The 21,789-nt window shown below is 41.6% G+C and overlaps 1 protein-coding gene across 1 annotated transcript in view; it reads right to left on the bottom strand.

Annotated features, from left to right (window-relative positions):
• Nucleotides 1–21,789, bottom strand: part of dnah9 (dynein, axonemal, heavy chain 9) — a 274,955-nt gene that overhangs the window by 224,447 nt on the left and 28,719 nt on the right. The window contains exons 15-21 of the mRNA XM_047377712.1: nt 10,930–11,171; nt 10,629–10,764; nt 6,772–6,968; nt 6,420–6,682; nt 6,152–6,313; nt 5,242–5,464; nt 4,837–5,003 (exon numbers count right to left, since the gene is read on the bottom strand). Of these exons, the coding sequence (XP_047233668.1) occupies nt 4,837–5,003; nt 5,242–5,464; nt 6,152–6,313; nt 6,420–6,682; nt 6,772–6,968; nt 10,629–10,764; nt 10,930–11,171 (1,390 nt within the window). The remainder of the gene's footprint in view (nt 1–4,836; nt 5,004–5,241; nt 5,465–6,151; nt 6,314–6,419; nt 6,683–6,771; nt 6,969–10,628; nt 10,765–10,929; nt 11,172–21,789) is intronic.

Here is a 21,789-nt window from a genome sequence, read left to right as displayed (position 1 = left end):
GTAGGCAGTGTTTTGGTAATGACAGACTGTAGGACTACCAAACTTAATTTGGCTGCAGGAATACCCATTCCAGAGTCAGCAGCACTAACACCATATTGCAACGATTACCAGTGACTTCCATGACATTAATGGGAAAATACTCGTACTCGTCATCTTCCGCTTATCCGGGACCGGGTTGCGGGGACACCAGACTCAGCAGAGGCACCCAGACGTCCCTCGTCCCTCTCCCCAGACACCTCCTCCAGCTCCTCTGGGGGGAACCCAAGGCGTTCCCAGGCCAGCCGGGAGACATAGTCCCTCCAGCGTGTCCTGGGCCATCCCCTGGGCCTCCTCCCGTTGGGATGTGCCTGGAACACCTCTCGAGGAAGGCGTCCAGGAGGCATCCGGTATAGATGCCCGAGCCACCTCAACTGGCTCTTCTCGATGTGGAGGAGCAGGGGCTCTACTCCGAGCCCCTCCCGGATGGCCGAGCTCCTCACCCTATCTCTAAGGGAGTGCCCGGACACCCTACGGAATAAGCTCTTTTCAGCCGCTTGTATCCGGGACCTCGTTCTTTCAGTCATGACCCAAAGTTCATGGCCATAGGTGAGGGTAGGAACGTAGACCAACCGGTAAATCGAGAAGTTCACTTTTCGGCTCAGCTCTCTCTTCACCACGACACACCGGCACAGCGCCCCTGTTACTGGGGCAGCTGCACCAATCCGTCTGCCGATCTCCCACTCCATTCTTCCCTCACTCGTGAACAAGACCCCAAGATACTTAAACTCCTCCACTTGAGGCAGGAACTCCCCTCCAACCTGAAGAGGACAAGCCACCCTTTTCCGGTCGAGAACCATGGCCTCGGACTTGGAGGAGCCAATCCTCATCCCAGCCGCTTCACACTCGGCTGCGAACTGCCCCAGCGCATGCTGTAGGTCTTGGCTAGAGGGGGCCAGCAGGACCACATCATCTGCGCCTAGAAATCCTGTCCATAAAAGTTATGAACAGGACCGGTGACAAAGGGCAGCCCAGCCGGAATCCAACATGCAGTGGGAACAGGTCCGACTTAGTGCCGGCAATGCGGAACAAACTCCTGCTCCGCTTGTACAGAGACCGGAAGGCCCCTAATAAAGGGCCCCCGACTCCATACTCCTGGAGCACCCCCCACAGGCCATCACGAGGGACACAGTCGAATGCTTTCTCCAGGTCCACAAAACACATGGTATGATAGGGTATAGAGCTGGTCCAGTGTTCCACGGCCAGGACGAAAACCACACTGCTCCTCCTGAAGCAGAGGTTCGACTATTGGCCGGACTCTCCTATCCAATACCCTGGCGTAGGCCTTACCAGGGATTCTGAGGATTGTGATCCCCCTGTAGTTGGAACACACCCTCCGGTCACCCTTCTTATGAAGGGGGACCACCACCCCAGTCTACCAGTCCAGAGGCACTGTCCCCGACTGCCTCGCAATGTTGAAAAGCGGTGTCAACCATGAGAGCCCCACAACATCCAGAGACTTAAGGTACTCAGGGCAGATGGGAAAATAATCACCAGGTTATTAAGAGGCCAATTGCACACATAACTAATCTGACAATTAGAAGTTATGACAGTGAATCTCTTCCTTTGAATGAATTAGTATCATGTTTATCATGGTCAGAGGTTGTTTTTGGACCAAAATGCAAACAGTCGCTTGGGAACTAGGAAACACAGGGTAACGAGGGAACTAAACTATAAGAAAACCAAAGGGAAACTAGAATCTAAGGATAACATTATCTGATAAGGAAGAGCAGGGAAGCGAAGACCTAGAATTACTATAAACTAAAATGTAAACAATAAGTGGAACTAAGCCTAGTGAGGAAACAAATAACTATAAACTATAACCTGTTGGAAGGAACTTAAACAGTAGAGACTAATACAGAAAACTATACTAGAAATAAGGCTGGGGAGAATTACTAATATAAAAGGGAAATGGACACTGACTAAATAATAACTGAAGGGGATCTAAGGACAAGAGGAGGAACTACTAGGTTAACAGCAAAGAGGAAAGGCAGAACAAAGTAAACGGAAGGAATCAATAAACACAACTATTAAGCCAATAGAAACATTAAACATAAGCTAAACATAAATAGTAACCCTAGAGAGAACTAAATCTAAGGACATGTAAACAAGCACAAGAATCTAAGCAAATATAAACTAAACCAAGTAAACTACTAATCAAAGGAACAGGGAAAATCTTAAATGGCAAAGTAAACAAAAACAAAGAACAAAATGGCAGATCCTGACAATGTTAAGATTTAATTAGCTTTGTCGGATAGGAGTAGCTCAAGATAACATTCATGTATCAAGTGGGGAGTAGAGCTCAGGTGACATTCTTATCTTTCCAAGGTACTCATCCAACTTATGCAGTCCACAGGGAAAATTAAAACAATAAATGTTGTTTCTCAAGGGTAACAATAGCACTTTTCAGTTTCAGGTGCTTCCATCCAGTATATCCAGTATATTAGTTCATGTCACAATTTTTTGTGTTTTAATGATGCTTTAATGTGTTTCTTACATGTTGGCTCTGGAAGAAGACAAAAAGCTGGGAAATAAACTATGGTGCATCGTCCTTGTGATCTTCTATACAATCCTTTAGCACATTTAATATTATATAATAATATAACACTTTAATATTTCAATATATCCTTAAAACCTTGTGTTTAACCCAAACTAGAAGAAAGGTGTGAACGACTCCTTTTCAATCTCCTTTTTAATCCTCCCTTTCACTAAATTATAATCCATTTTATACTCTTGCTTTGCCATTTTCTTCTTTGCTACTTACATTGTCTACCTGTAACCAATCATTTCATAAACCTGAACTTAACAAATTACATAATAGGTTAATTTTATTTTCAGTTAAGTTAATTAAGAGTCAATATGTTGGTTTCTAGCATAGACCATGCTGTAAAGCATATCCCACAAAATGTCAATATTGTTGAGATCAGGGCTTTGGCAACTCCACTGCAGAAGCTTATTGTTAGCCAGCTTAACTTCTTCCAAAACCAAGCTTGATATGTGTTTGGGATCATTGCCTTATTCTAACACCCATTTATGTCCAAGATTAAACCTTCTACCTGTTGATTTGTATCAATGTTGAAGAATTCTAGAAGTAGTCTTTTTCCTTTATTATTTAAACCACTTTTTGAGAAGCATCAGTGCCACTGGCAGCAAAACAACTCCACAGTATGACGTTACCACCACCTTGCTTGACAACTGGTACATTGTTCTTAAGTTTGAAAGCGTCACATTGACAAGCTTTCTTGTCCCTGTAGCCCTGTCCCCTGTAGCCAAACAGCTAAATTCTTTGTCTGACCAATTTTACTCCCAAAGGAATTTGTTCTTGTCCATTTGGGAAGCTGCAAATGTCAAAATGCTTCTTCCTTAGTCAGCACCAAATCAGTCCATAGCAATGTAAAGCTAGCATCAAGGTAAACTGTGACAATTGTGTTACAGCATCTTTTTGTCAGTGACAGATTTTAGCCTTAATGGTTCATGTGTTTTTCCTGAACATCATAAAAAACATATTGTTATCTAACAGTTGATTATAGTGTAGGTCTTTAGGTCCAGACAATGCAGTGACACATTTGAATATTAGTATTTATGTACAATGCTTTGAACTGATTATCTTTATAACCTTTCTAGAAACTTGTGTTTAAGTCTGTATGTACAACCTTGTGACCATATACGGATTACAGAAGATCCACAAAATACAAACTTGCGCACAAAATTATAATTTCTGGTCGCTCCATCACACTACCACTCATGTAGGACCTTGGGTTGCAGGTACGTCACTGGAGTACCTCGAGGGTTTTCCATCTCCAAGGTCCCATGGCAGCCTGGGCCCAAATTTGAATGTACAACTTAGACACTCTCACTTATAACATTTTCATGACACATACATGTAGGACCTTGGGTTTGGGCACGCCTAAACCCAAGGTCCTACATTCTGCTAGCAAATACACTCTGCTATGAATGCCTAATGGCTACCATAGCAGAGTGTATTTTATTAACCTCACCTCTGATGCCTGTGGCTACCTCTAAGGGTTATGTTGCATGTAGACATTGAGGGTTCTGTGAGTACGGTGCTCAATGGTGTCTGCTTTCTTGTGCTTGTGGGTGGAGGCTGGCGTGGCATTGTACTGGTCCCTTCCCTTGCCATCACTGTGCGCTGTGTGGTGGAGGATAGGATGAAGCAGGGGTGCTTGGAGCGGGGCCGTGTGTGGAGCTTGCGCTGCGTGGATGTGTCTCCATCGTCTTTTCTGGGGGTGGACCTCATCTGTAGGGGTGTGCCCCTGTGGGGCAGGGATTCATGGCGTTTGGGGACATATGTTCGATAACTGTGTCCTGGTTTGGAGTGGCCCTGTGGGGAAACCCCTCTTTTGTTCGTGGCCCCCTGTCCGGATAGAGAGGTAGTCCCGGTGGTGGTCTTCCTGGGGTTCCCCTGCTCTGGGGGGCCTTTGGATGTCTGTCTCTTAGATTTCCTCTGTGTCTGTCTCGGGTCAACGGGGTCAGTTCTGTTGCTCCTCACACTCGCTATTGCATATTTTTATGGAGAAACCTCCAATAAACAAGCACGCTCACACTTACACCCACATGTGTTTGGATTCAGGTACAGATACACAGATGTTCTATATTGAGATTTCTTCTTGGCACTCAGACAACAATTCTGAGCGCTACTCTGCCAAACAGGACACGTAAAAAACAAAAAACTAAATTCTATTTCTTCTAAAATTTCATTACCTCTATGGATGTAGGGACACTTCTCACTGGAACCATGATGCATTATGAATTGAATTTAAAGTGTTTCAGTTATTCTACCTGAAAGGCCCATCTCTGCGAAAGTGATCCCTGAAGGCATGTTGCTCAACATCAAACAAAGCACACTTTCTGCGTAAGCTGGACACCTCTATGGCCTGTGGCAATGCCACTTGCTGTTTAACCAAAATTGCCTGTTTTTTCAGATTGATCCACTTTTCTGGCAACTCCTGTAGAAAGACAGATAATCAAGAATGTACAAAAACAAGATTGTAGGCAAAGACAGCAGTCATGATATATGATGAATTGCTGGGAGGAAGAGCTCAGATGAGAGATTAGCATTAGGAAAAACACAAAAGAACTATCAGAGTGGTTCAAATGGTTCGGTCTCAGCAGGAAAAAATAAAGCAATGACTCTTTACCAGAAAACCAAATAAATGGATGAGATATCAGAATATCAGTTCTTACAGCTAAGTGTTTGTAAACCACTTCTGGGAGCTCCTGTTCATAGATTTTCAGCAGAGCAATGGTTTGTTGCAGAGGCTCAAACATGGTGTCTGTAGAGGTTTGTCTCTCTTTAACCGCCAGCAAGTGACCCATGACCTCAACCAGACTGCTGTAGTCACCCTCCTGCACCCGTTGGCTCAGGCCTGACTCAGTTGCACAGATAAACTTCTTTAGATCAGACAGGCTAAAAGAGACAAAAACATTGTTCAGGTAAAAACTATGGACATATAGTATAGTATTGTATAGTATAGTATAGTATAGTAAGGTACAGTACAGTACAGTACAGTACAGTACAGTACAGTACAGTACAGTACAGTACAGTACAGTACAGTACAGTACAGTACAGTCAAAAGCTGCTGATTAATTCATCATTAGGAGCTTCATTAGCTTAACTTTAGTTGCTAATTGAAGCGGATGACTGAAATCACTTCGAACAAGCCTGATCTGTGATCCCACCATGTGTAGGAGCTAGCTCTTCAGTGTGGACACTGTTATTAAGTAGAGATTACTCAAAGTTTACTATAGTCCGTATGTCTGAGTATTTAAAAGGTTCAGAGGAAGCACAGCAACGTGAAAAGCTTTTCCAAAGAAATAGATTTTTTGGGACTAAAACTGGAGCGAGCATAACTCTTTTGGTGTACCAAACCTCCTGATACAATGCATGTGTGAAGCTGCTGTTTATCCAAAAAAGTGAATGAGATTAATTTCTCCAACAATCCTGTGATAATTTGGTGATAATCTACATGATGGAGAAATGGGGCACAAGCCAAACATGCTAACGAAGTGGCTCAGAGATTGAGCACAGAGTTTGAACTAAAAACCTGTAGAAAGTTCTCTTTTATAAGAAATAAAGAAAAAACACATTTCCTACCTGTTGGTTACATGATCGATGAGGTGCTGTTTGAACATGAGGCTCCACTTTTTGATGACATTGAGCAGAGCACTCTTCATTCTACTACCATCCATCCTCATCCATCCATGGAAAACATGCACTGCCTCCAGGCCCTGGACCTCCTCATAGAGCTTCTCATAACTACAGTGTAGAGACAAACGGATTGCACTGAACTTACAGTTCAATTTTAGAACCTGATAATGCATAAATTAATGGAAAATGAAAAAATATATATTTTAACCCCTACCCATCTATTTGCTCTCTAAAGTTGTCCAGAATAGGTGTACTCTCATGGACCACGCTATCAGAGAAGACCTCTACATCAGGGCTTGTGGGAATGTGACCATACTCGAGGAACCGACGCATAAACTCTTTCCTATCGTCAACATATAGGTAGCTGTAATGCTCCAGAGAGTTGTGGAAGCCACAACACACGGCCATCGCAGCCTTTACACGTTCCATCAGGAGGTGTCGCATGTCTGCCAGGTCAGTCATGCTTTCCATGTCAGCCTGACAGAAGAAAGGTTAGAAACCCTAATCCATGCTGAATGAAGGAGACGAACACACGTTTTTGTTAGGGCTGCATCAAATCAGTTTACCTGATAGTGGAGAGACAGGCTGTGCTTGGCGAGCCGTGGCACCAGTGAAGACATTTTGAAAACATCATTGATGAGGCTCTCCACCATCTCAAACAAACTATCTGGAGCCCCCAGCTCCTGAGAGGGAAAGAAGACCATGTCGGGACCCTGCAGAACCAGTTGAACCTCAAGCAAAGGGGCCACAACAGCTCTTTGATCTGTGGAAAGAGGAAACACTGAGCAAATCAACGGTTCAAATAGTAATGCTTAATTCATCAGTGGTTAGAGACAGAACCTGCTGTTATTATCGTGTTTATTGGCTAAATCATTCATAGATGCAAATAGTATTGGCACCCTATTCAACATGTGTAAAAAGCCTTAAAATACGCTTATCTTTTATAGCACCCAAACAATCAAACACATAATAAGAAAGACAAAATCCCCAGTGGCACAATTTATGGTACCCTTGCTGTAAATAGTTTGTATAACTTATTTTTTTCAAAAGGGCAACACTTTCTCTTCTCACATAACATTTCACAAGGTAGGAGCATACAGAAAGGGGGATCTCTATCTCTCTATATGCTCCATTCCTCTTTGCACAATCTCTCTAGATCAACCAGAGTCCTGGGTCTTCTTGCATCTTCTATTCTTTTCAGCTCACCCCACAGGTTTTCTTTATAATCTTTATATATTTTATTTATATATTTTATTTATAATCTTTAGGTATTGCAAAAAGTTGAAGATGCCTGGCATTCACGATTCCCAGGACCTTTAGAATTAAGGCCCACAGCACCATACTTGTTCTCCCATACTGAACAGTGAACCTGGGGTGCTTTTCTGTATAAGGTGCCTTTCTACTACAGTAATCTTTTAAGGAAAAGGTGTAATTTTGGGAATATTATTATCACTCCTGTGTTTCCACAGTAGTTAATAGTGTCAGAGAAAGGCCATAGAACTTTTTCATTTAATAAGACTATTTTGAATCACGGTTTGGGGAGGAAGGTGCTATGCCAATTCCTTAAATGTTGTCACCTTCATATTTCAGTCATATCAGTTTAAATAGTCTGCACTTATAATTTGAGTGTATTTTAATTGTCACAGATCATAAAGCATGGCTGTGATATAATAAGTTTAGGGATAGAACAACCCGACCGAACCACTTTAACTTATCTTAGAGAAGAAAGAGCAGAACTTGTTACAGTTATAGCTTTCTATTTGATTTTTTCAAAGACTGTTCACAAGTTTTAAACTGTAGTCGCTGTGACAAAATTATCCATTCTTGTTTTATTTCAGAAAAATTTCGGCTTTAATTTTCGCATCAAGAACCTGCAGCCATGCTCTGTGGCTGACGGAGATGTTATGGCCCTGTTCCACTGTGGAAATATTGATAAAAGAACAGCCAAGGTAAATTAAAGATGCAGAAAAATATTTTTACATCTCATAGTCAAAACATGCCTAAAGGATGTTTGTGATAATTTTTCAGTTTTTTTTGTTTTTACTTTAAATTAAGTTTTTGACCTGTTGGAAATGTAGCAGAGACAGACAGATTAGATAAAACATGAAACTCATTGGCTGTCCCAATCATAAACTGAGATGAATAATCCGAGATAATAAAGACAATTTGGTTGTGATAAAGTAGCACGAGAGGATTTATGTGATTCAACACTGGTAGACAATGAAAACCAGAGAGCTTAAATACTGAGGGGAGTGTGTAACAATGAACTGGGAGAAGAGCTAATCAGGAGAATGTGAGACAGCTGGGGATCAGGGATCCTAAACAATTCAGGGGGAGAAGGGCTAATTAAAACAAATGAGCATGGAAAGCAGGGAGGTGAGTGGAACACAAGTAACTAATGACTGGAATAAAGGACATAAACAAGAGGAAACCAGATCTATAAGGAAATACCTAAACACACCTAACACCGGAACGCAGGAAGCAACAAAACTAAACAGAAGGATTCTAAATAAACCAACAGAAAAGCACCTGGCTGAGCAGAGAAGGTAAACAAACACCAAAACCTAACACAGACAGATCCTGACAGTCCAGGTTGTGTCCCACCAGCGCCTTTTTTATACTCCCCAAAGCATACAAATTAACTAAATAAATTTGACTACTGAAACACAGTCTAAACAAAATGGGGAGGGAAAACATTTTTGTAGCCTTTACCTGCATGCAAAACCATTCCTGTTTTTTGGTTGTCTCATTGTTGCCTCTTTATTGCAGCTGCTGTTATTTTCATTGACAGGTAACACTGATAAACAATCCCCTCTACAACCTAACTGACCAGATCTCTTTTTTATACTCTCCAATGTGGTGCAATGTTACAACTAAGTGCTATTCTTTTAGAAAAGTAGTTCGTACAAAGTAGTAGGAATGCCAATTGTTGTGCTGCTGTTGATTTTATTAAAAACAATAATTTCTTGGCATTTTCTTGGCATGGGGCATTTTTCTGAACTGAATAAATGTTATAAACCTCAATATTTTGCAGTGTGATATTATATCATTGCAATAACAGAAAAAAAATCATTTTAAGGCTCTCTAATCATCTTGTACATAGGTGCCAACAAATTTGTTGTCATCTGTACTTCAGAGACTTCTTGATCTTGACAGGTTTTTGAACCCACACAAAGGGAAAACAGAAGACATTGAAGGCAAATAAAGCACATGAGGGAAAGAAGATTGGACACAGCAACAATTTGTAAACACTCCAGCTCATCTTGAACCACATCTCAGTACATCTAAACTGGCTGACAAAACCCATGCCAACAAGCAAGTTTGCTAGTCTTCCATATCTATAATCCAGCCAATAAAGGCGGACATTCGACTGACATCAAAGCCCTTGAGGACATGTTGCTAAAGAGCTGTCCAAGTGAGTGCTGGCTGAGAGAGGCTGCAGAATCACAGTAATGAGCAGCTCTGAATTTTCTCCTATTAATATTAGACTTGGCAGCAGTGTTCTGTTGGCATTTGGGCAGGAGTAGTAAAAGCCTCAGCATGACTGTAGCACTCCTAATAACAAATGCAGACATCACTTTTTAGATTTATGGTTGGAACCGGATTTCTAAATGCACCTCATAAAAAGACACATAGGCTTTTAGTAATCACTATCTGACATCAAATCAGACAAAATTTTACCTGTTTTAAGTCACCTTGTGAGGTAGTACCCATCACTGTAAAGGTAACATAAAAACCCAAAATACAACTTTTATTTGGGTTTACATTTTTGGAGACATGTCATGTGATCTTATACAACAAATACTGAAGCATTTGGTCTTAGGCAGGAACATGTTGTTGAAATATTAAAGCATTGCCTCAAGACATCAGCCAGAACCATAACATTTGGACAAATGGATCTTCTGGAATGGACAAAAACAGGCGAATCAGTCACAAAGTGACCTAAAGACAGACAAGTCAATGTTTTGGAGTGAGCATCAGAAAGCCCTCATATTCCATTGAAAGTGCATGAGCAAAGATGAAAATGTGTCTGTGAATAAGACTCACAGCAGTCCTGTGAGAAGAAATGGCCTAATATTCCAGAAAACTGTTTTTAATGACTGGTGGAATTATATCCAGAATGCTTGACCTAAACAATTACACTTAAAAGGCAACTCTGTCAAATACTAAGAAGATATATGTAAACCTCTTACTTTGAAGAAAGGAAAAAAAAACATCCTTACAATATAATTTCCCTAAGCATTCTGGTAATTAGCAAATAGAAATAATTTTAGTAATTCTAACTGACCGAGGAAAGGAAAGGTTTTGTTTGATGTATTGCACACACAGTGAAAAAAACATGGTATGTGTCTCTACTGCAGTGTATGGAATTGTCTGGCTTGAACTGTAGCTCCAGTGTATTGTTTGCTGTTCATTGTCCTACCAGTGTTGTCCAGGAAGAACTTGAGAGAACACTCAATACAACTGAAGAATCCATCTATAACCATGTCATCAATATATTCCACATAGGCTTTCCATTCCTCCGAGGACGACTCAGCTCTGAACAGCACCCGATTGCTCTAAAACATAAAATGCAGGACAATCTTAGTAAATCATTTAGAAATTGCATTAAAGTGTAGTTCAAAGGGAATTCCAAATCCCCGCCTGAAAATGTCTTTTTTAAATGATGAAACATTAGTGAAACCTAAAGAGAATTGAATATGTCTCAATCATCAGACAAGTACCTCAAGCAGGAAGTGGATTTTCTCTCCAGAGGACCGCACCAATTTGTGAAACTGCTCCACCCTTTCAGCCCTGTCCTCAAGGCAAAGTAGAGCATCCTTTTTGCCATCTTTTCTGTCAAACATGGGGATGGCCCAAGACCTCATGCACCTCTGCATCTCCTCTACATTTTCCTTGGCCTTTTGTTGTCTGCTCTCTAAGTCACAGGCAGCTTCTCGAATGTCTTGGATATACTGCCAAACACCTGAAAAGACATGTGTGCTTTAGAACACACAGCTAAGTATGTTTCTAAATTTTATAGTGAAATTTATTTTAAATTTATGTATCAGTTATCTTCTTACAGTGTAGGACACATTTCATTCTCTAAACGTTTTAGAGGGTTAAGATGAACGACATTGCAAAACAAAAACTCTTCCATATTTTGTCACGTTACAACAACAAACTTTAATAAATGTTTTGGGGATTCTATGTAGTAGACCAAAACAGAGCCTCGCTTTACATATCTTCCAAACTAGCAAATTATGGATTTGGTCAGCTGGTCTCTCAACGAAACTGATAAAATGTTTTCCACGGGAAGACAGGGTAAAGCAGAACCCTCTTGCCCAGCCGGTACATTCTTCTCTGGACACACGATGGAATCCTGGCAGCAGTGGAAGATTGTGTGCTTGACTACAATGTCGTTTGAGGATGCAGAAGACGTTTATATATTTGGATTTTGATAACAGGTTTTCTGCTTTTTGGAGCCTGTGGTTATCTGACTTATCGAGTGAGTAGCAAAACGTGGGCAGCTGTTCAAAGCATCCCAAAACTGCCTGCGATGCTGGATGGAATCTGCAGAGAGATCAATGCTCAGACTGAATTGTTAAGAGAGCTAAGCCGCAAGCTGGATACGGTTCTTGAACAGAATCGCAGCCTGGAAGCGGCTTTTGGACACAGAGGTGAAAGGATTTAATCATGGAGAAAGTTGTTCGCTCGACAACTGCGGAAAGTCCCAGAAATTTGGATATTTGGATTCGCAATTGAGAGAAAACAGTAAAAACTCTTAAAGTGGTTGGAAATCCACACAACTGCTTGAACCACAACATTTATTGTTTTTTCTAAATCTGGTGCCCCAACGTGGCCTTGGCAACATCTGCTAAGTGGCTATCAAAAACATATCTCCTGGATGTCATGTAAACATGGCGCTCTTTCCCAGCACCCCCGAACAACTGTGACCCAGATAAGACTTTGCGGCCGATTGAGAAAACATCCATCTCTCTCCTCAAGGACAATGGTGCTCTATCTGTGTTGACAGTCTAATTCTTGCACACACATTCACAGTTATATATTCACACCCCCAGGATTCCATCGCACTCTTGCAAAATATTTTCTTCTTGTGTGTTGCTTAGCCCTGCACATAATTGCGTGATTTCATTACTTTTTCATAGATTTTTAGTTTTATCAGAAGGATTACCATCCAAAACCAAACATTATTAGTAATTGACAATTTTGACTATAGCTGCTCTTACACCAATGACCCAACTTTCTTAGTTAGACTTCAATGGACTGTTATTACTTAGTTCAACTTCAGTACCAGTAAAAGCAATATATTAGGACCTGAAAATGTGGATTAAAGCTGTTTAGTACCAGTGACTCAGCTTCCCTAGTTAGAATTCAGTGGAATGATGAGACTATCAATATTATCATCTTCTTTAGCATAAGATGCTTTATTATTAAGAGTGGCTTGGAACCAATTTCTACCAGTAAACCCGGAAGAATTATTAATGTTATTTGATTTTTTTCTTTTTTTGTGTGTTTGCTGTGTGATTGTATTGTAATTGTTTCTCCTCATGTACAGTGCTTTGAATGTCTTGCTACTGAAAAGCGCTATATAAATAAACTTACCTTACCTTACCTTACCTAGTAAAGAACATATGGTTTTTCTAATATCTCAATCTACAAAGGCATGGGTTTTGCAAGCGGTCTACTCATTTCTAGTATTACTGTAACACTCTAAATATAGGTTTATACAAAACTGAAGTACACAAATTCAAAATTACCAGCCTGACCCTCAATGTACACAACGTTTTCTAATATTCCCATCCCGTGCCTTTGGAAATCATATAACACACTCAGATGCATACACCCTGTAAAACATTAAAGTTTGTAGCTGCTGTGTGTTCCTACAGAGAAACATCCAGACCATCCCCACAGAGAGCTGAGTGCACCGGCATCAACCATAAACTTTCCAGCTATTTGTGCTCTGTTCCAACGGAGTCGGAAAAACTAACAACACATCCTGCTGCTGTGCATCAATCAACCCTTATCAATGATTAAACAGCTGCTTTATTCTTATTTCATAAGCAAAGCCTTTCACTTTGTGGCTTCGAACTGACAAAGATGGAGGGAAACAAGAGGAAAGAGTCCTATAAATCCGTAAATGCATAGCGTATCCACTCCTATGAAAAAGACATCATTATGTTTGAACATGGTGTTCATTATGGACAATCCGTGACTAGCACAGAAGTCCAATAACAAAACACTGCTCGGATTCAAATCGGGGAGGCCATTCCTCCCGATCACGCCTCTCCAGGTGTCACTGTCATTTCCCACGTGGGCGTTGAAGTCCCCCAGCAGAATAATGGAGTCCCCAGGAGGGGCACTATCCAGCACCCCCGACAGGGACGCCAAGAAGGCCGGGTACTCCGCACTACCACTCGGCCCGTAGGCTGAAATGATAGTCAGAGACCTCTCCCCAACCCGAAGGCGCAGGGATGCGACCCTCTCATCCACTGGGGTAAACCCCAACACTAGACGGCTGAACTGGGGGGCAACAAGCAAACCCACAGCAGCCTGCTGCCTCTCCCCGTGGGCCACTCCAGAGTAGAAGAGAGTCCAGCCCCTCTCGAGGAGATGGGTTCCAGAGCCCACGCTGTGCGTGGAGGTGAGTCCGACTATTTCTTGTCGATATCTCTCGACCTCCCGCACAAGCTCAGGCTCCTTGCCCCCCAACGAGGTGACATTCCACATCCCTAGAGCCAGCCTAAGCATCCGGGGATCTGGCTGCCGAGGTCTCCACCTTCGATCGCCGCCCAATCCTCTTTGCACCGGTCCCTCACGGTTCCGGCTGGGAAAATCTCCTTCGGAATTTTCTTGTAAAATATTAAATTTCCATCAATATCAGCAAGCCATCCAAGCATCACAAGACCATCACTCTACCACCACCATGTTTGACTATAGGTAAGTTGTTATCTTGCTTAAATGGTGTGTTAGTGTGTTAACAGGTGATATGGTACTCATATATTCCAAAAAGCTTTTTTTTTTCGGTCACTCCACTGAACATTTTCTTGGGAGTCATAAAGATTTTTTTTGGCAAATATGTGGTCTTTTCTGGAAGCAGTGGTTTTCTGCTTAGAAACCTTTCAAAGGATTCCATTTTTGCTTTCTTGTTGTTGATACAAGAATACTGACCTTAACTGAGGCAAGTGAGTCCTGCAGTGCTTTAAATGTAGGTTTATTTGTGATGTTGTGCCCCACCCATGAGATTATAAAATGGACTGAACCGTAAACCATCAAAGAGGCTGGCGGGAAACTCTGCATCTTTAATTACACCCATAACCTACGGTCCTGGACAGAGGAGCCACAGCTCTAATCCCAATGATGTCATGGAATCCTCGAACAAAACAGTTCTCCAGCCACACCATTTTCTCTATCCTGCTGCCTACCAGCTAACGGAGAGGCAGCACTGTCGGGTATAAGACTCTACTACTTAGAAGCATCCTTGGATCCAATGTTGACTATGGTTTATTGTTTGTGTGCCCACCGATCGAGGACAACAAAAGTTAAGTTATGATCTACTGTTTGAGCAATCTGCGTTCCCAGTACAAGGGTAATTAAAACAAGCTTGTCTTCAAACTTTCTTTTTGAGGTTCTGGAAAAAATAAATCTGATCCAGTGACTGAGCCACGTAATTCATCGCCTGTGGGACGGCCTGTTCTTCAGAATGGTTTATGTCTGAGGTACTGTTTGGGCAGAGAAAATTAGTTTAGGAGGAAACAATTGAAACCATCTAAATTTTTGCTTGTGGTGGTAAAACGACTACCTGGTGAAGCTAATGGTAACAGGCCTCTACTCTAAGCTTTGTGATTAGTTTGTTCTGTTTTGTGTTTTAAAGTCTTTATAAACTTTATTCATATGAGTTTGCTCCATTTTATGCTTTTCCTTATATAGGTTTGACTATTGTTTAAAAGGTGCTACAAATTGTCACCACCAGAGGTTAACAAGCTAATAGCTCTGCTTTATCACACAGCAGACAGCTTTGTTTACAACAGAGCTAGTTTCTTTAGCCCTGTATTCGGTAGATAATACGCTGAGCGCTATGATATACCTTAATATTTGTATTAATGGTATTCAAAGTATGGGTAAAACTTTTAGGGTTACCAAATAGCAGCTGGTGACCTGGATGTAATACCCCCATATTTCTTTGTCTGTCTGTTGGCCGTGTGCTCCTTGGCATCTTTAAATAAAGTTTAACTCTGTTAAACCATTCGGGGAGGAATAATTACATAACACTGAAAATCAATTGTCAGGAAGATTATTGATCTATAATTCGGTAAATAATATTTCCTTAAATAATATTTTTACTAAAATAATGGTGGCTAAATAAAACAAGAGTAAGAATCAGTTATCCAAAAAGATGATTGATTTCTGATTTGGCAAATCATTCTTTAAATTATGATATTATTAAAATAATCTTTTACTTACCTTCTGATTTTGCATTGTGACTAGTCGTTTGAAGACATACAAATTGCTGTCCTTAATTAGTTTGAAACTAATTTAACTTAATTCCCAAATTCTTAAAGATAAACTTTGGTTCTTGAACATAAATATCCACATTGAACTGTAATCATTGCATCAATTTTATTAGTTCCTTTGTTCCTTTTTTCGTACCTAATTCATTAGTTCCTAATTCCTTCATTTTGCTTGGAAGTTTAGGTGATTTGTTCTAGGCCTAGTTCATTCATAAATGTTAAACTTGGAGTTTAATTGTTTTTGTAGAGATTGCTGTTTTGAGAATGCCAGTGCTCGAATCCCTCTTTCATCCATTGTTTTAATATCACCGCCTTATTGTGCTCATATTCACAGGACAATACTTAACAGACCGAAAGTAGTTTAATTAAATATTAAACAACTCAAGCATATTTTTGCACAACGGTGACATGGATGAGCTGTTGATGTAGTCTTAGAGTAACTTTGGCCAGCCACTGCTGGGGAGACAATTCAATGTTTTCTCTTTTTCTGAAAAATGGTTCTTACTAGTGTTCTCTAAAGTCCTAAAGCCTTGTATTTACAAAATTACATTCCCTTCACTTCATTTGAGCTTGGAACCCTAGTAAGTAAATTCTGTTAATTCTTATTTTAACAGCGAGGCAAATGCTATCTTACACAGGCCCAAGTTGGTTTAGGATATTGCATATCGTTTGTTTTTTTCTTCATTCATTCATCTTCTATACCGCTTATTCCATAGTGGGTCACAGGGGAGCTGGTGTCTATCCCCAGCAGTCTATGGGCGAGGGTACACCCTGGACAGGTCACAAGTCCATCGCAGGGTAACACACAGACATACAGGACAAACAACCATGCACACACTCATTCACACCTAAGGGCAATGTAGAGATACCAATTAATAGTCATGTTTTTGGACTGTGGGAGGAAGCCGGAGTACCCAGTGAACACCCACATATGTACGGGGAGAACATGCAAACTCCATGCAGAAAGACCCCAGGCCAGGAGCCGAACCCAGGGCCGTCTTGCTGCAAGGCAACAGTGCTACCAACTGCCCCACTGTGCAGGTTTTTTTTCCCCTAATAAATAAAATCATCATTTGAAAACAGGTTTTTGTGTTTACTCAGGTTATGGCTGTCTGATGTTAAAATTTATTTGATAATCTACAACATTTATGTGTGAAAAACTAAAGAAGGGGGGAAATAAAAAAAATGTTTCACTCATTGTATATTTAAAATTTATATGAATGTGCACCTCAACTCTCCTGTTTCCACCAGAACTGTCCGTCGGGAGCTCCACAGGGTCAATATACACGGCCGGGCTGCTATAGCCAAACCTTTGGTCACTCATGCCAAAGCCAAACGTCAGTTTCAATGGTGCAATGAGCGCAAATCTTGGGCTGTGAAAAATGTGAAACATGTATTGTTCTCTGATGAGTCCACCTTTACTGTTTTCCCCACATCCGAGAGAGTTACGGTGTGGAGAAGCCCCAAAGAAGCGTACCACCCAGACTGTTGCATGCCCAGAGTGAAGCATGGGGGTGGATCAGTGATGGTTTGGGCTGCCATATCATGGCATTCACTTGGCCCAATACTTGTGCTAGATGGGCGCGTCACTGCCAAGGACTACCGAACCATTCTTGAGGACCATGTGCATCCAATGGTTCAAACATTGTATCCTGAAGGCGGTGCCGTGTATCAGGATGACAATGCACCAATACACACAGCAAGACTGGTGAAAGATTGGTTTGATGAACATGAAAGTGAAGTTGAACATCTCCCATGGCCTGCACAGTCACCAGATCTAAATATTATTGAGCCACTTTGGGGTGTTTTGGAGGAGCAAGTCAGGAAACGTTTTCCTCCACCAGTATCACGTAGTGACCTGGCCACTATCCTGCAAGAAAAACGGCTTAAAATCCCTCTGACCACTGTGCAGAAGTTGTATATGTCATTCCCAAGACGTATTGATGCTGTATTGGCCGCAAAAGGAGGCCCTACACCATACTAATAAATTATTGTGGTCTAAAACCAGGTGTTTCAGTTTCATTGTCCAACCCCTGTATATATACAGTATATAGAGGGGAAGTGACAGCATAATGCAGTATATTATTGCTGCCAGCAAAAGTAAACTGGGCCACCATTATTTACCAGAACTGCCTTAAGTCTCCTGGGCATGGAGTTTACCAGAGCTTCACAGGTTGCCACTGGAATGCTTTTCCATTCCTCCATGACGACATCACGGAGCTGGTGGATATTCGAGACTTTGTGCTCCTCCAACTTACACGTGAGGATGCCCCAAAGATGTTCTATTGGGTTGAGGTCTGAAGACATGCTTGGCCAGTCCATCACCTTTACCCTCAGCCTCTTCAATAAAGCAGTGGTCGTTTTAGAGGTGTGTTTGGGGTCATTATCATGCTGTAACACTGCCATGGGACCCAGTTTCCAGAGGGAGGCGATCATACTCTGCTTCAGTATTTCACAGTATATACAGGTCCTTGTCAAAATATTTGCATATTGTGATAAAGTTCATTATTTTCCTTAATGTAATGATGAAAATTTAACATTCATATATTTTAGATTCATTGCACACTAACTGAAATATTTCAGGTCTTTTATTGTCTTAATACGGATGATTTTGGCATACAGCTCATGAAAACCCAAAATTCCTATTTCACAAAATTAGCATATTTCATCCGACCAATAAAAGAAAAGTGTTTTTAATACAAAAAACGTCAACCTTTAAATAATCATGTACAGTTATGCACTCAATACTTGGTCGAGAATCCTTTTGCAGAAATGACTGCTTCAATGCGGCGTGGCATGGAGGCAATCAGCCAGTGGCACTGCTGAGGTCTTATGGAGGTCCAGGATGCTTCAATAGCGGCCTTTAGCTCATCCAGAGTGTTGGGTCTTGAGTCTCTCAACGTTCTCTTCACAATATCCCACAGATTCTCTATGGGGTTCAGGTCAGGAGAGTTGGCAGGCCAATTGAGCACAGTGATACCATGGTCAGTAAACCATTTACCAGTGGTTTTGGCACTGTGAGCAGGTGCCAGGTCGTGCTGAAAAATGAAATCTTCATCTCCATAAAGCTTTTCAGTAGATGGAAGCATGAAGTGCTCCAAAATCTCCTGATAGCTAGCTGCATTGACCCTGCTCTTGATAAAACACAGTGGACCAACACCAGCAGCTGACACGGCACCTCAGACCATCACTGACTGTGGGTACTTGACACTGGACTTCTGGCATGTTGGCATTTCCTTCTCCCCAGTCTTCCTCCAGACTCTGGCACCTTGATTTCCGAATGACATGCAGAATTTGCTTTCATCCGAAAAAAGTACTTTGGACCACTGAGCAACAGTCCAGTGCTGCTTCTCTGTAACCCAGGTCAGGCGCTTCTGCCGCTGTTCCTGGTTCAAAAGTGGCTTGACCTGGGGAATGCGGCACCTGTACCCCATTTCCTGCACACGCCTGTGCACGGTGGCTCTGGATGTTTCTACTCCAGACTCAGTCCACAGCTTCCGCAGGTCCCCCAAGGTCTGGAATCGGCCCTTCTCCACAATCTTCCTCAGGGTCCGGTCACCTCTTCTCGTTGTGCAGCGTTTTCTGCCACACTTTTTCCTTCCCGCAGACTTCCCACTGAGGTGCCTTGATACAGCACTCTGGGAACAGCCAATTCGTTCAGAAATTTCTTTCTGTGTCTTGCCCTCTTGCTTGAGGGTGTCAATAGTGGCCTTCTGGACACCAGTCAGGTCGGCAGTCTTACCCATGATTGGGGTTTTGAGAGATGAACCAGGCTGGGAGTTTTAAAGGCCTCAGGAATCTTTTGCAGGTGTTTAGAGTTAACTCGTTGATTCAGATGATTAGGTTCATAGCTCGTTTAGAGACCCTTTTAATGATATGCTAATTTTGTGAGATAGGAATTTTGGGTTTTCATGAGCTGTATGCCAAAATCATCCGTATTAAGACAATAAAAGACCTGAAATATTTCAGTTAGTGTGCAATTAATCTAAAATATATGAATGTTAAATTTTCATCATGACATTATGGAAAATAATGAACTTTATCCCAATATGCTAATATTTTGAGAAGGACCTGTACTGGAGTTCATGTGTCCCTCAATGAAATGTAACTCCCCAACACCTGCTGCACTTAAGCAGCCCCAGACCATGGCATTCCCACCACCATGCTTGACTGTAGGCATCACACACTTATCTTTGTACTCCTCTCCTGATTGCCGCCACACATGCTTGAGGACATCTGAACCAAACAAATTAATCTTGGTCTCATCAGACCATAGGACATGGTTCCAGTAATCCATGTCCCTTGTTGACATGTCTTCAGCAAACCTTTTGCAGGCTTTCTTGTGGACAGACTTCAGAAGAGGCTTTCTTCTGGGATGACGGCCATGCAGACCAATTTCATGTAGTGTGCGGCGTATGGTCTAAGCACTGACAGGCTGACCCCCCACCTCTTCAATCTCTGTAGCAATGCTGATAGCACTCCTGCGCCTATCTTTCAAAGACAGCATTTGGATGTGACGCTGAGCACATGCACTCAGCTTCTTTGGATGACCAACGCGAGGTCTTTTCTGAGTGGACCCTGCTCTTTTAAAATGTTAGATTACCTTGGTCACTGTGCTGCAGCTCAGTTTCAGGGTGTTGGCAATCCTCTTGTAGCCTTGGCCATCTTCATGTAGCACAACAATTCGTCTTTTAAGATCCTCAGAGAGTTCTTTGCCATGAGGTGCCATGTTGGAACTTTCACTGACCAGTATGAGAGAGTGCAAGAGCTGTACAACAAAATTAAACACACCAGCTCCCTATGCACACCTGAGACTTAGTAACACTAACGAGTCAAATGGCATTTTGGAGGGAAAATGAGAAGAGTGCTCAATTTGGATGTAGTCTCTTAGGGGTGTACTCACTTTTTTTGCCGGTGGTTTAGACATTAATGGCTGTATCTTCAGTTATTTTAAAGGAAGAATATCTGCAGGAATGTGAGGATGGTACTCACTTTTGTGATACACTGTAAGTTTGTTGTAGCTTAATTCCGCCTGAAAATGTAATTGAGATAAACAAATCATATGTATCACTGTAGTCAAACCCCCAGTTGAAAGGCATACACTATCTAAAGACTCTTAAAAATTATACAAAAGTTTGCAAAAACTGACAAACAATTCAGTCTAATGAATTTCGGATCATTAATTGTTTAAAGTATCACAACTCAAATGTAATCATCCAGTCCATAAGGAACACCATGCGGTTTCCCTAAAAAAATGGATTCTTGTTTTGCTGGAAAGGTTTACAGCATAGTTGAAGAGGTGTAAATACACTTCAGCTGACATTTATCAGGTTCTACAGAGTAGTTGGGCAGATATTTGATCCATTTAACATGTTAAAACCAACATTGAAATGTTTTAACTTCTCACAGTTTCTTCTGAGCTTCCCAGTAAGGTCATGACAATCCCTGGAATTAGGAGGAGCAGCCTGGACTTTAGTTTTAAGCAACTCAGAGGCCTGTTGTTTTTGCAGATGATGTGGTTCTTTTGGGGTCTTCAACCCATGACTTTCAGCTTTTAATGCAACGGTTTGCAGCCAAATTTAAAGTACATAGCTGGGTTTAGTCTCAGCTTATGTCTGGGAGAAAGAGTTTCTGGGGCAAGGAATACAGTTCAGGCCCTTGTACACAAGTGATGACAGGATAGCTCCAACATTCAGCTATAAATCTCGTACTCGTTGTCTTCCGCTTTATCCGGGACCGGGTCAAGTTCAAGCCCTTGTACACAAGTGATGACAGGATAGCTCCAACTTTCAGCTATGAATCTATTAGGGAGATTTCAGCTAGAAGCAGAGCAAAAAAAGCTTCCTTCAAAAAGTAGTCAGGCTCAGCCATAACGTAGCATAGGAGCTTCAGGTATGAAAGTGTATGCTTTTACCTTGACAGTCTACATGTATCAGCATTGAAGAAGCTGTCACCCCTTTTAAAACATTTGTGTTCCAACATTTAGGGTACATGTTTGAAAAAAGAAACAATCACAGACAAGATAAAAATAAAATACCACTGTAAATATACCATGACTGGATAACCTTTGGC

Source organism: Girardinichthys multiradiatus, chromosome 10 (genome assembly GCF_021462225.1).
Source record: "Girardinichthys multiradiatus isolate DD_20200921_A chromosome 10, DD_fGirMul_XY1, whole genome shotgun sequence".
NCBI lineage: Eukaryota > Metazoa > Chordata > Actinopteri > Cyprinodontiformes > Goodeidae > Girardinichthys > Girardinichthys multiradiatus.
This window is presented reverse-complemented; position numbering and strand designations above follow the sequence as displayed.